This window comes from Gobio gobio, assembly GCF_949357685.1.
Source record: "Gobio gobio genome assembly, chromosome: 11".
Lineage (NCBI taxonomy): Eukaryota > Metazoa > Chordata > Actinopteri > Cypriniformes > Gobionidae > Gobio > Gobio gobio.
Genome location: NC_137104.1, coordinates 45,129,497 through 45,145,807, shown reverse-complemented (window position 1 = coordinate 45,145,807; position 16,311 = coordinate 45,129,497). Strand labels below are relative to the sequence as shown.

The 16,311-nt window shown below is 39.1% G+C and overlaps 1 protein-coding gene across 1 annotated transcript; it reads right to left on the bottom strand.

Annotated features, from left to right (window-relative positions):
• Positions 1-3,449: 3,449 nt before the first annotated feature.
• Positions 3,450-10,139, bottom strand: prf1.3 (perforin 1.3; the record flags this gene model as incomplete). Its single annotated transcript, XM_079828633.1, has 3 exons — positions 3,450-3,826; positions 5,749-6,621; positions 9,637-10,139. The coding sequence occupies 3 exons, from the start codon at positions 10,137-10,139 to the stop codon at positions 3,523-3,525; spliced, it is 1,680 nt and encodes a 559-aa protein (XP_079684759.1). The 3' UTR covers positions 3,450-3,522.
• Between the last annotated feature and the right edge of the window lie 6,172 nt (positions 10,140-16,311).

The window sequence follows — 16,311 nt, the reverse complement described above, 5'->3', positions numbered from 1 at the left end:
TTATTTTTTATTTTTAGGCTATAACTGTACGTTACAGTTGTAATGTTAACCTACTAGCACTGACTTTGAATGTTTGACTGAATTGTTTGCTTTATTTCATAGCTTATTATACCTTTTACTTATACTTTTGTATTATTGATCATACATAAACTTGCATTTACCAAAAAGAGACTGGGTTTTGTTTCATGTCATTTAATGTTATCACAGTGATAATCATATTGTCTGAACCAGATATTAATATACAGATTTTCTCCTCATTGTTGACACTACTAGAGCAAGCTTCTGATAGGTTAACGCGGCGCGAAATATCTGCCAAAGTTCAGATTTTTCAACTTGAGCGATTCGCGATTCGGTTCAAAATGCTCAATTCGCGTCCCTCATTCGCGCCGCCTCATTCGCGCGAATCGCGCCGCATGTGTCCGGTGTGAACGCACCATAAGACCGACGAAAAATGAAAAAATGTGATTTTCTAGACCGAAATGGCTAGGAACTATACTCTCAATAATCAAGGAACTTTGCTGCCGTACCATGGGTGCAGCAGCGCAATGATATTACGCAGCACTAAAGTACCAAAAAGTCAGCATATTCCTTTAAGCAACACTCGTCTGTGAGAAGACTGTGAACGAGCCAAAAGAGAACCTAAACCATGCCTACTTTTATTTGATTGGCCATCGCAATCATTTTGACATTGACAAGCACCGTTAGACCTGAGCAAGCCAGACTCTTTTTTGTCATCCTAACATACAGAGCGCTGTGTAATGGAGTGCAGGAGAGCAGTGCAAGAATTTCAAATATTGGGGGGAACAATTTGGCCATTTCTAATTATTGTCCCCCTCAATGTCTATGGTGGTTATGGCCCTGCTTTTGAATATACTGTATGTATGTGAATGTTCAAAATGTACAGAGACACTACTGTTGACTTGAGCAGGGATACAGCATTGGCACGGCAGTTGTCTGTCGGGCTTAGTTTGGATTGCTTGAAACATCTACCAGAGGAAAGCTTCTGGAACAAATCATCTTCAGTGCATCTTTTTGCCCCAGTTCACTGTCCTGGGCCTGCAGAGCTCAGATATGTGAACTGCGGGAACTCATTTGAAAAGTATATAGTCAAGAATATAAGTAGATAACATATTTTTGCTCATCCCAGTGCCATGCAACTTTAAAATGGCTCCATATTTGACAAAGACATCCCAATCTAAGGGGAAGAGATATACAAAGCAGTTTTGTCCAAGTACAATTAAATTACTTTGTAATTACTTTTTTTTTACATATGTTCAAATGTTTCTGAGGGGATTTGTGCAGTTTACACAAAATATTATTTTGATGTCATTGCCGGTTATTGGCATTGAAGATGTTCGTCAATCATCATTGGTGGTGGTTGAGGAGATTCCCCCCTTCTATGTAAAGCACTTTGAGTGCCTAGACAAAAGCACTATATAAATGTAACAAATTATTATTAATTATTAAATTATTTTTCTGTGCACCACCAATACTTTCAATTCAATTGGTGGTTCAAATACAGCACACTACTTGCTTTTGACCACAAGGCTTTTCATTTATAAACATGCATGTGTGTGTTTGTTAAATTCACACTAATGTTTATAAGGCTTGTAACAATAGTAATTTTCACAAACCTGGTTTAGGGAGGTTTGGGCCTAAATGATTAAACTGAAGACAGAGGAAGGCCTTTAGGAGATGCTTCTTGTGTAAAGCAGGGTCTTTTATACAGGGGGCGCTGTTTGGTTCAGAAAGATTGCATTTTTTGTGTTGCCAAAAAGATTTGTCATTTTAACCCATAAGAACCCGGACCAATTTATCCTTTTAGGAAAATTATGGGGCATATAAAACAGGCTTAATGGACCACTTGTAACATGTTTCTGCAGTTGTTTTTGAAATACAACCCCTCCTTGTGAGAGATCTATAATGTTACACATATGTCACATTGGGCATTTATTTCTCAGTTTAAAAAAAAAACATTTAATTTTTTTTTTGCTAAATAGCATATGTTTTCAGTTTCTTTTCTTTTCCACAACATTTATCAAAATTATGCGTATTATTAAAAAATTATTAACAAAACATATCAAGCCATAGGCGGATCTTCCAACACTTATCCCCTGCTTGCTGATTTTAAGAATTATTGTTGCCAGTGAAATGTAGACATGCTAGTAGAGTCTGAAAACAGTTGCGTAACATTTTGTCAGCCACCATGGTATGTCATTTTGTCATTTTCCCAAGTATGCATGATTTTCTGGCATTTGGTGCAGGTCATGCGCAGGTCAATACCAATCAATATTTCAATTATATTAAACAGTGCTGTTAACATTTTTCTGAGTCCCAGATTTTATATAAAACATAGAGAAAATATATAACACTAAAAAAATTATTGAATCTGCTAAATTAATTGAGCAGCTCATTAATATTTTTCTTAATATGACAAATACATTCCATCAACTGTTGTAAGGTTAACAGCCCGATGTGACATATATGTCACCACAATATTTTCGTAACTTGTTTTATATCAATTTGTTTAAGAAATGTATTAAAATCAGGTTAAGTGTTATCTATGATAAGTTATTCAAATGTTAGAATTGTTGCATGGGTTGAAACATACCTTTAGTAACAAAAACAAGCGTATTAAAAAAATGCTCACACTGCAACATGTGCTAACCAGAAAGGCCACCATTTTGGAAATGTTGCCATGGCAACAAAAAATGCACAAATTGTCACATGACTGAACCTGGGTGTTCCTTATATGTCACTTAGGGACTTCCTGAGTTGAAATTTAGGAATATTGCTTTGAAAAGACCTTTCCAGAAAATCACCAGTGTTTGTGACACCTGTGTCACTGTGGGTTCTTATATTAATGTCATCTCATTTAGAAAGGTGACAGATACCACGTTCTTCATGCTCTATGCATCTTCCGAAATGCCTTGAATGTGACTCATTTGAATTAAAACCATCAATGCATAATTGTACTTCATCTAATGATGTTTTTAATTTTTACATTTTAATTTCTACTTTCCTGATTCATCAGAACCATTGTTTTACCTTTTCCCTGTCATTTCTGACATTACATTTGAATTGTTATAATAGTTCACAAATTTCACCCTCTATAATGAGTGAAATAAGCAGCCTAAAGTTTGACTGAAATAAAAAAAGAGACAAAAATCTCAAAAACATTTTTTATTGCATGTCCAAAAGCATTCATGTTTTAAATTTAATATGAGAGTCATTGTATAATATACATACAAAATTAAAAAAAAAAAAGTAAATCATATATTGTGAATATATTTTTTTTATATATATTTCAAAAATAAAAATATTTAAAAAGATAAAATAGATAAAAGTTAAAACATAGGGTTTGTAAATTTGAGTCAATGGTATTTAATTTATAATAACTATTTTCAATATGTATCGATGCCAAATATCTCAAATAGCTTATGGCCATTTTCATACGTTTTGTTATCTCAGAAGGCCCTTCATCAATATTTTACAGTATCTTTACATTCTACAGTTGTTGTATTACAGGAAAGACATATTTCTTGCAAAGCCATTGGAATTTTGAAACACAATTGGCTGCTCTCTGTCATATGGCTGGTAATAGTTTAGTTTAGTACCATCACCACCCGGCGTAGGAGCGTATTTTTCACAAAAAGACCCTGTAAGACTTGGGCCACACTTTGCAGTGTAGTAGATCAAAAGAGAGCCATGCTTGAATCCAAACCTCCTCTCCACATTGTTGCCTTTTGATGGGACAACAATGCCCGTTCCCAAAAGATCATCATCAAACCGGTTGTCACGGTCCCACACCTCGAATTTCAAGGACCTGTAAGAAGAGGATGGACATGACATGAAGTAGTGTTGTCACGAAATTGGAATTTCCAACTTAGATACCATTTTCAATACCATGGGGAAAACTGCCAAAGGGTGAATTCAGGGTGATTGGGACACTTTTTGCCACTGAGTTGACTTGGAAAAAGTGTCTCAATCACCCTGAAATCCCCCCTTTATACCGCCATTCAGATCATTTGTTATTATCTGTTAGAGAGGCGGCTTTATGAGAGCGTCACGCTTTTGGTGTGAGCGCGAAACCTACGGGAACGACTAAAATAATGTTCAATAGAGCACTATTCAACCGGAGCAAATGAGACGACTGACTGAGAGGAGGCGGGTGTGAGGCAGAACCAAAAGTTCAATTTTATCAAGTGCAACGTGTTTCTGGATCAACATTTTGTGGCGCTTTTCCACTGCGTGGTACGGCTTGGCTCAGCTCGCTTCACTTTTCCACTGCTCGGTGCGACTCGGCTCGGTTTGCTTTTCCACTGCAGTTAGTACTGCTTCAAAGTGGGTGGGATTATAGAATGATCGTTATAGTTGCGCCGCCTCTACTTCTTGACGTGGATGTTTTTAACTGCAAGACGAAGAAGTTTGTTTCAAAGGAGGCTGATGGCAGCAAAGCAAAATACTGCTAAAAAAATGAGTCTGGGAACTCGATGGTGAACAAGCTAATCTTGCATTTAGCAATGTGTTTAGGGTCTCAATCGCTATTAGCCTGACAAGCCAGACCCACATCAAGATGTTGGGTCTGGGAACACACCATTGGTAGGGCTCAATCCGAGAGGCGGGATAAATGGTTGTCTTTCAAATTCCCTCTGCACGCAATTGGATAGCGCTACAACCAACCAGAGCAACGAAGAGGGTGAAACGGAGCTAGTTGATAGATTAAACTTTCGCCGTATCCGGTCGGCAAAACTCAGAACACATCTTCCTTTCTTAAGAATGACTTCAGCGCCGTACTTTGTTCTTTTCTCAAAGAAAAGCTTAACACCAAGTCATCCAGAGTCGCAGCCAAAGCCGATTCGAAAGACCGCTGTTCGCCAGCTTCTTTGTTTTCAAGTAGCACGCGGAACCACCGAAACTCTGCCGTCATTATGTTAAGCCCACCCAACGACTCTATACACGATGTGATTGGTCTGACTAGAGTTTGTTTTTTACAGCTCGCAAGCCAACGAAGAGTTGCTAGACGCCCTGGCTGCAATTTATATTTGCTGCCGCTAGGGTGCGTCTAGATTTCTAGGCTAAATCGCTATATCACAAAAGCATATAATGGTAGTGACGATTCTCTCTGACCAATCAGTGAGCAGTGTTTACACGTCACATTTTAGTATCGGTACGGCACGCTTGGAACCTCAACCGAGATGGTCCTATTTAAGCGAGCCGTACCTTACAGTGGAAAAGCGCCATTTGTTGATCCTAGAACAACATTGCAATCAACCAATCAGATTCGGGGGACATTTACAGTTAAGTTCACATAATTTCTCTCTGATTTTATGGATAAATGATGGGTAGGGTTAGGTTTAGAGGTAAGGACAGGGTTAGGAAAGATAAATTTTTTGGACAGGAATGTTGTTCCAGGATCAACAAAATATGTTGACCCAGGAACACGTCTAACTAAATCAGGAAGTGGGGTTGTGAGAGCGTCAACACACAGCTGGTACCGTTGTATCGATACTGCAAAACAGGAGTATTGGAACCGTTTCAGCTATTTCAGGATCAATACATTTCGATATTTTTGACAACACTAACATGAACAGGTATTATTTGAATAAAAAATTGCACAAAATTTCAACTTTGAAGTTTACAGACTTCTGTAGAACATTATCACATGTTTTGAAAGCATCTACGGTACTGCTGACAGAAACGGAAACTATGATTACGATAACGTAGTTTGCGAACATAATTACTTACTGTCTTTGTGTCAGATCCACAGTTCCAATATTTAACTGGTAGTTCCACTGGGGGAAGTTGTTGTTCCAAATCACATTGGTTTCAGCCTTTGCAGCCCCTGCGTAGTACACTTTAACATAGCCATCAGTTTTAGAGAAATAGTCGCCCCATAATCCCGCAGCACTCTTCACGATCACATTCAACGTGGCGACTCCTGGCTGACTCGGACAGCAGTTATTATTAACTCTTTGATGACCGCTGCATTTGCATGCGCAATTCATCTGCCGCCTGCCCACTTTGCAACTGGAGGGGCAAGCGGTTGATATGGCGCTTTTTGTGATGTATTTGCTGATGGCAGCTTGCAGACCGGCTCGTCTAGCTGAGTCGTTTTTCACGAGCATATGCAATGAGCTCAAGGTGTAGGACACCACTCCAGGAATTTTCTTCAGTGACGTGAGCCACGCGCCATAACCACTCTTGTTGTTTGGATTGAAGAGGATGTCTTGCTGCTCGCCATTGCCCCCCAATATTTCAGTGACGCGGTCGGAAAAGGAGGCACTGAAGGTGTTGCCCCTCTGCAGTTTCTGTTTCTTGGCTTTGCAGTAGCTTGTTTGCGCGCTCACCTTCACGCCCTTAATGACGCCGTACGCCTCCGCCGTTAAGCAGTTGCTCACGTCGCGTACCGAGAGACCCGTCATGGAAACCTGGCAGGTCTTCACAGCAGTGGTTGACTTTACGCGGCCGCCCAGGTCGACTTGTCGCAAGAAATGTGTTCCATAGATAGAAATAAAATGGTTGTATGCAGCTTCTGTCTTGCTGTCGAATTTAGCAGGAAGTGAACTGATGGAACCGGCAAATTCTTTGGTCAGTGGAGGACGAGCATGAAGACGAAATCTGATGAAAGCAGAGAAAAAAGACTTTACATGCTTCATGTTAGTAATGTAATCCTGGGTTATTTCATAATACATATCACACCGTTCAAAACAAAGGCCTGTTTCTGCCTTAAAGTTTGAAAAGGTAATTGTTGAGTTTTATAGACCTTAGTCAGGTTAGATGCCATATTGAATTTTAGGCAGATGAAAATGAGGCTGTGAGGGATAGACTTAGTATTTACAATGGCATGCACTGTATAAAGATCTTAGATCAAACATTTGTACAACTTTCAAAACCGTTTCATGGAGATTTTATCTACTCAAAGTTCGTAGGGTTTTGTCAGCTGAACAACTGGCATCTTTTTAACAGTACAACCCATTGAACATGTCCCTCAGACTTGCTTTCATTTCTGTCAAAAATGAAATATGGCACTACCTATGTCTCAAAAAAAAGAAAGTATTTTAATTGTGAATTAACATTTGATTATTGTGACTTTATGTATCTCAAAATTGCAACTTTATATCTCACAATGTGTCTATTTCATATTAGAAACGTTCTCACAATTCCCTATTTTATGTTTGTACAGTGAAAACAGACTTCCACAGAGTTTATACATGATCTGGGTAGTCAAGTTTTGAAATTTCACACTGTACATTTGTAAACCCTGGGTTTATGTCCTAATTTGCATATTTATGAAGTCAATAACATTGATTGGATGAGTATGCAGGCATTGCGTAAACTCTTTTAATAAGCTTTTTTTGTTCATGTGGAAAAGTAAATCTGCTGAAATACTGCAAAATAATACTTTTCATCTATACATTACTCTTGTTCAACGGTTCTCATCTCCGGTCCTCGGGACCCCCCGCTCTGCACATTTTGTATGTCTCCTTTAGCTAAAACCCTCAGTTCAGTTCATGGAGTCTAATGAGCTGATGATCCGAATAAGGTGTACTACAAGTACACTGTAAAAAAAAATTGGGGGGAAAAATTGTGAAATTGATAATTACATATTGGCCCAATAAATGACTTCCAAATAATTATCCCCATGCAAAAAGATGCATTGTACTAATCATAGCTTAAGGTCTTCACTCAAAATTAAAATTGTATATTCACCGAACATATTTAATTGTGCTCAGTCAATCTAGGAAGTCGAATTGAAAAATCCATGTTGGCTGAACAAGTCCTACGTCTGAAAAATGCGCTTGAAGAAAACCGTTCGTGTGGAGATTTCAAATGCGGAGCGCGGGAGCGGCAGCGCGAGCGGAGCCGAACCAGCAGGGGCTGAAGACCGACACATACATTCCCAAGAGAGAAGAGAGATATTCATCTCACAAAGACGTTGGTGAGTATTTAGCACTGAAATTATTCTCCAGAGTTTTGCTTTATGACCCGGTATGAAGTTTAAAAGACATTTTGTAGAGTTCATGCATTCATTGGTTTCATGCGTGTGTTCTCGTTTACCTTGTTTACTCTAATGGTAGCCAATACTTTTATTTTCCTCCTGTCTTATGTCTAAAACAATAGGTAATAAGTAAATTAAGTCATTTGTGTGATATGTGTGCCATGCGACCCGGTGCCGTTAGATTGCGTTTGGAGTCGGCCTCTTTCAGGGCTTGAGTTATTGCCTTTTAATATCAAACACGTCAAGCTCGTGATTTTCTTATTCATCCATTAATTCGTCTCATCCTCATTATATAATGAAGTAACTTCTGTTCTGTCATTTGCCAGATGTGATGCAGGGGAACTTTGTCATTAATGTTAGTTTTTATTTTTATTTGCAGGTTTTTAGCCTATGCAGTGCCGCGTTTTTGAAAATAAGGTATTTTCACCAAATATCCTGTGTTGGAATTTACTTGTTAATAAAGTAATGTGATAAAATGTCAACCCTGTTGTCTGTGTTCTGTATTTTGCTTAATATATTTAGGCTCATTTTTGTCTTTTGGGCATTGAGAAATAAACAATTGTGACTACAATTTAAAACTTTTAATTGGACCAATCTCACAGTTTCACTGTAAAACATTTCTCCAATTCAAAATTTTCTAGTGACCGATCACATCTACATTTTTTAGTTGGCCGAATTGAATTTCTGTTTTTCAGAACTGTTTTTGAATTTTATCAATTCACAGAAATTAATTTTGGCCAATTGAAAAATTTAGATGTGATCATTCACTAGAAAATTTTAAATTGGAGAGGCCTGACATTTTTTACAGTGTTGGTAAATTACATTTTTCCATCGGCTCATATTATTTCTAATTGAGCCCATGTTAACAGACTGTTGCCACAATGGATAAAATTCATTTCACAGAAATTCAATTTGGCCAATTGAAAAATTTAGATGTGATCGCTCACTAGAAAATTTTGAATTGGAGAGGCCTTACATTTTTTACAGTGAATGTGAAAATCTCTATGACTGTACCAAGCTCATAAATATTTAATGAGCTGAGCACTGTTTAGTTTATGATTCGTTATATATTGCTAATAAACTCCGTAACATTCTAGAATCACAGAATTCAGGGATAGCACTTTGAAAATGTTGCTTGACCCAGAGCAAGGTTTAAAATGACCCAGGTATTTTTCTTTATGAGAAAGAAAATCAAAATTCCCATTAGCCAGTTTTTGTTTTTAACAATTAACAATCTCAATAGACAGCAGCCATAGTTCAAAATAAACAATTGCAAGTGGCCTAAATATCACACACACACACACACACACACACACACACACACACACACACACACACACACACACACACACACACACACACACACACACACACACACACACACACACACAGGTTCCAAAAAAGGGTCTTTTCAAAGCAGTGCATATAGAAGAACCATTTTTGGTTCCCCAAAGAACATTTTCGTGAACAGTTCTTCAAATAATTTAGTTTAGTTTTTTTTGTGTGTGAAGAACCTTTTTCTACTTTAAAGAACCTGGAAAGGTTCCATGGATGTTAAACCTTCTTCATGGAACCAATGATGCCAACAAAGAACCTTTTAAGAGTGCACACACACATATACGGCCAGGACTTACGAGTAATAGCGACAGGAGAAGGTGTGACTTGTGTAGGAGTACTTGTCTTGAGCTGCATGGCTCTTGGCAAACCTGGCTGAACGTGAATGAGTGCCACCGACAGCCACACCTGCCACCATCGGCACACTCAGCCCAACCTTCCAGCTGATACTGGCTGAATTGGTGGTGTCCTTAAGAACGGAGCTGGCAGTTTCATAAATCTTGGCACTGAGGCTGCGACGGCACTGCACCTTGATGCGCCAGTCGAGCACAGAAGATGGCAACTTCTGCTTCTCTTTGAGTAGTTTGTTGTCACACGCGGTGCAGTTGCCATGCTCTCCTCCATTCGTGTAGGTCCGCACATCCACCACAAAAGCTCCGGTGGTCTTCATCCGCACAATGTCAAAGCCCTCTCCCACCAAATTGTGCCCAGGCACAAATTTAAGCTTCTCGCACTCTGTGCTGGGGACCGTTTCACAACACAGGGCAAAAGGAAGAAAGAGGAACAACAGAAGAGGCGCCATTTGTACTGCAGGCTGAAAGAGAGGAAAAATTCTAATTTAATAACTGATTTAGAAGTATTTGGATGCTTAACATGTAAAAATATCAAACCAAGTATTTCCATATATATTTATATACAGTTTACTAATGTTTTAGTTTGTCAGTAGCTGTTTCCATTACCCTTCAAATTGCGCATATTGAAACTGAATTGAAAATACGCCCAATGGAAAGGCATCAATTTCGCAAAAATTCCCATATATCGCAAAAAAGTTTTTACGATCACATGAGGTGGTTTGTCAGGCAATTCGAAAAAAGGAATATTTAGCAAAACTGCAATGGTAACAGTTTTTTTGGAACTAATGTTATGCTACGTTTTAGTTAATGGAAACGTCGGCAATTTGCAATAGTTTTTAATCGACACTTAAAAAATATAGCAAACGTTTTGCACAATTCTGCAATGGAAACCGGGCTAATGATCGATAATTGCATAGATATTTGGAGTGCAACAAATATATTTTTCATCACTAACCAACACTGAAAAACAGTCTCTCCTCATAGTGTTAAAAGATAATTAAACAATAAATATGTCAAATACCAATTCTGGTGTTCTGCTTACATAGACTGTTACTAAATTTTAAAGTTCTCCGTAATCATGTAAATCATGTAATCATCTCCAGAAGGATGCAGGCTATAACTATTCTCTTTATATTTATAGCACAAGTTATACTACTTTCAAGCTTATAAGTGGAAGCCTGTAGATAAAAAGGTTTGAAAGATAATAAGAAACATTTAACATTCAAAGAGTGTCCAAACCTTCGATGCAAGTAAGTGATCTGTTATTAAAAATACCTACTAATTAAATCCACTCTTTAGCCCAGCAGAAAACGCACATTCCCATGATTCAATGCAATGAAACTACTCTTGGTTTAAGATAAAAAATGTAAGAAATCTTTTCTTTATCAGAAATCTTTAAAGAGTTGTAATTTAACACTTATTTATTCTACACTGTACCATTTAGACAGACATTTGTTTTCAGAAAGATAAATAAAAAATATGAGAATACCAAGCAAACAATTGACATTTACCTAGTAGAGACGTTTTCTTAACAGCCTTGGTAGGGCAGGGCAGGCGACTCGGTTAAATAACCCCTACGTTAGAAAAAAAAAAAAAAAAGAGCAGACTCAGAAACACCAGTTATATGTTAACTTCACACTTTCTTTCCACAACACCAACACAAAGACACACGCACATACAGAAAAACTTTTTTAGCCTCTTGTAACATCTTTATGGGTATTATTAAACAATTGTTTGCTGTCTTATTTAAAATAAATCAGAAAATATCTGATTCTTGTTTGCAACCAGCATGATTTGTGAGGAATAGGCTTATTTAGACTGTTCTCAGGCCATCTATTAACGTGCAATCAATAACACTTCTGTTACTTAATTTTAGAAATACCACTGCGTTTTTACTTCATGGATTCTAAAACATCAAAATTATTAAAACAATGTTCCAATATGAGATGCCATAAAACATAACTGCATCTTAGCTGTAATGGTGAGCAGGAGAACACTTTTAAGGCTAGGTTTTGTATTGTAGCCTGTATTTCTCAATGGCAATGAGGTGCACTTACTGCAAATGAAACATGACATATAGTCTACTAGTGAAGCTCACACGGCAGGGTCATACCAATCAAGATTTGATATCAGTCTTGATTCAGTCTTCTCTCTGCTCTAATGCATTAAATCGCAGACTGTTGACCTTCGCACTGGCTGCGATTGGCATCTCTGGATCTGTGCTCGATTGGTTCTTATCTTACTCTGATGAAAATTCCTACCAAGACAACTGGAAACGGTCGGTCTCAGTACTCTGCACTCTCATGGATTTTAGAGGAATGACCCAACCACTTATACGATTTCACACATTTTTGGACCTCACGGTAAGGTTTACTAGTATACAACATTGAATCTATGTGAATAGGATCAATGTGATCGTTCTTGTGGTGGACACTGCATTTATCTCACATGCAATGACTTTTATGATACCAAGATCTTTGAGTAGTCTTGACCAACTTCATTTGGTGCATGTATTGGACGTATCAGCATTCATAAACGACGGGTGAATATCTGACTAAACATTTTTCGAGAGAAACTGAAGTTCTTCACACCTCTCTTCTGCTATGTCTGCAGAAATGGTGTAAACCGCTGTTCCTCTGTAACAATAACCTCAGAGCATTCAACGACCATTAGGCTTTGACTCTTTAGTTTAAACCATTTCACATTTATCGAATTACATTTATTCAATTACACTGTTCATATATCTTATCATAGCAACCATTATAGTACGAAATCTACAAATGTATTAAGTCCCCAGGGTGCAGTCCGAATTTGGTAAAAAATTATGCGTCTTGGGCTTTGCTTTTGCCTGGACATTGGTGTTTAACATACACTTGGATTTACATACTTTTGTGATGTTTTTATGCATTGTATACACCGATGAGCCAAAACATCATGACCAGTCACAGGCGAAGCGAAAATCATTGATCATCTCCTAACAAGGCCACATATTAAGGTCTGAGTAGATTAGATGGTAGCAAACAATCAATTCTCATGATCAACATGTTGGATGCAGGAGATACGGGCAGGAATAAAGATCTGAGAGACTCTGCAAAGGGCCAAATTGTTATGGCAAGGCGACTGGGCCAAAATATCTCTGAAACAGCAAGTATGTGTGTTGCGCTCGGTAAGCAGTGCTGAGAATTTACCAACAGTGTCCGAAGAAGGAACAAACCACAAACTGGCAGCAGGGTGTTGGCCACCCAAGGCTCATCAATGCACGAAGGCAACAAAGGCTATCCCGTGTGGTCTGAGCCAACAGAAGGTCTACTGTTAACCAGTTCTCACTCCCAAGGTGACAAAATTTGAAGCATGGTCAAGCGTCTTCAGCGTCACAATTAAGACGCTAAAGGTACCCCATGATGTCATTTTTTGACGCGCAGGGTGCTTTATTGATTACAATGAGAAACCTTTGGCATTATACACAGATATGTTGGGCATGGGAACGTTTTAGTCATGATGAAATTATATATTGTGTTATGATTTTGCCATTATAACATGTTGGAGTGTGATTCACAATTTAATCAGCCAGCATAATTTTATTTACATTTATTTACACTATTTAGGCCCAATCTCATTTCTACCCCTTAGCCCTTCTCTTTCCTAGGGCTAGGTAGGGGTAGGGGTGTCTCGATTTTCTTTTGGTTGGAGTGGTAGGGGTAAGGGGAAGAGCCAGATAGCCCTTCAAATGAAGATTTTTCAGGACCACACTTCGAACAAAGGGGTATGAGGAGTTTCCCTCCACCGACTACTGTGTTGCTAGAATGTGTGTATGTTGCCACTCAGGATCGATCACTTGTGTGTCACCTGGCTGCCAGTTTCTCCGTAGCTTGCTAAACGCACTATTTGAGTGATGCGAACACATTAATAATAGTTAAAAAATATATATCTGGTCATCCTTCATAATGCAGTCGATATTTACATCACGTGTGACATATCGTCTGTAAACTCTTGCGTTACCAAAGCAACAACTGACTTGACGTATAACGTATGAACATTATGGCAGCATCACAGTAGAAAATGAAACCATATCCGTACCGGCCGGCTCGGATCAGCACGGAATGGAGCGGTTAACAATCAAAGAGAACAGTTTGGCTCGATGGAAAAGTGGCTTCTGTATCATCTTAAGAAACTAAGGCTCCTACCTTTTTTAACTGAAAACGAGCGACATTTTATCAAGTCCAAATAGAGCGCAAAACTGTTTGGAGTGAGTAATTTGTTAAAGTGCTCGCGCCTGATATAGCCTACGCACTTCATTGCTGTTCACACTGGTTAAATGTCACAGGACACTAATAAAATAAACAGGGTATGATGATGTGTAATGGTGTAGTAGTGGTGTCCCTTTTCTTAGGGGAATATTTTTACCCCTACGCCTTGCCACTCTGTTTCAAGGGGCAAGGGGAAGGTGTAGGGGTAGGGGAAGGCGAAGGGGTATAAAATAGAATTGGGATTGGGCCTAAGACACGTTTGAACATGTAACCCAACCCCATCCCATCCCTAAACTCATTTGTGAATTACATGATATAAAATACAGGATATAACAGGCAGATACGACTGCATGCACAATTTATTCATAAAGTACAAATATTCCAAGTGTTCCATGGCCAAACGATTGATTTGTGTGAAGAAAATCCCCGAAAGCGATCCGCGTCTCCGTCCGCCGAAGATCATGCACACATTCAAATTTCAAAAATTGCCGCCCGAAGAAACGTTACATCAGATATCGTAGTGAAATTGGATTGGCTCTCGTATGTCTCGTGACCAATTGTGTCATGCTAAAGAGTCGTGTGTATCATTTGAATGAGAAATCCACGGAGTGGCTGGATCATCATTTCAGCGATTAAAACATTAAAATCAACTCTGTTCTTCACATAAAGATATCGTATGACTTCAGAAGATTGCAACATGAGTTAATACTTTTATACTGTTTTTGGTCAGTTTTTGCAATAAATACCTGTGACTGTACTTTTATTTGCCTGTTACATGTTTTATATTGTTGAGAAGTGGGTAGATTTAGTGTAAGACTGGGGTTAGTTGCTCCAAAATATAAAAGTAGCCTTTAAATATTCATAAAATCATGTCTGCTTTTACAAATGCAAAGAATTAAATGCGTCTTGATCTGACGCATTGGGCAAACAACTGAAATCAATGGACCACCTGTGCGTCGATATAGTGACATCTAGGGGTGCCTTTAGCGTCTTCATTGTGACGCAAAAAGCACTTGACCATGCTTCAAATGTTGACACTTTGGGAGTGAGAATGGGTTGCTACTGTGGCACTAGTCACACAAAATTGTAATGATGGTTATGGGAGGAATGTGTCACAAACACACAGTGCATCTCTCTCTGCTGCGTATTGGGCTACGTGGCCACAAACCAATCAGAGTGCCAATGATTACCCCTTGTCCACCGTCGAAAGCGCTTACAATTGGCACGTGAGCGTCGAAACTGGACCTTGGAGCAGTGGAAGAAGGTCGCCTGGTTTGATGAGTCCCTTTATGTGAACAGCATTTACGTGTGTGTTGTTGACCTGAGGAAGTGACGGCACAAGCATGCACTGTGGGATGTAGACAAGCCGGTGGAGGGAGTGTGATGCTCTGGGCAATGTTCTGTTAGGAAACCCTGGGTCCGGCCATTCATGTAGACGTAAATTTGACATGCCACAATGTTACAGACAAGGGACACCCCTTCATGACAATGGTGTTCCCTGGTGGAAGTTGCCTCTTTCAGCAGGATAATGCACTCTGCCACACTGCACATATTGTTCAGGAATTGTTTGAGGAACAGGATGAAGAGTTTAAGGTGTTGCCCTGACCTCCAAATTCCTCAAATCTCAATCCAATTGAACATCTGCGGGATATGCTGGACGATCCAAGTGCGATCCACGGTGGCTCCACCTCGCAACAGGACTTAAAGGATCTTCTGCTTACGTCAAGATGCCAGAAACTGCTTTCGTGGTGTAGATGTGATCGAATGTGTTTGAAAAGCCACAAAAGACCGTCTACTCTCCACCTACTGAGCTAATGCATAAACATTATGGGAAACACACTAACCAGACAGGATTTAGAAAAAACCCACACATTTACCCGCCCATAGATTCTCCCCTCGAAGAATCAGGACTGAAATGGTTGAAAGTGGACAAAAGAGGCGGATTAAACCACCAGGTGCCCTTGTCTACTTGTGATCCAATCGACCAAAACGCATCTTAATACCAGGTGTAAACAGGGCCAAAGTGCAATCCGAGACGAAGTGCAAGCAGGTCGCCTGCCAATGCGGCTGGCAAATAAGTCAAAATGACCTGCCAGGTGTTCAATTCCAGCATAACAGAGATTTTTCACTTGGTATATTTAAAAAGGTCACTTGAGGTGACAGAAATAATACCTTGACTCTGCAGATTGATTATGCAGCTGTTTGTTTTTTGTGGGATGAGGAACAGGCTGACTCCTCCAGAGAGACTTATCGTACTGCTCTGGTGGCTTATTACTTTATCCCCTCAGAACATCTACCTGAAGATCAATGTAGGTCAGAAGAGACCAAACCACTGTGAGGGGAATTGCAATGTTTATTCTTTCAGATATCATGA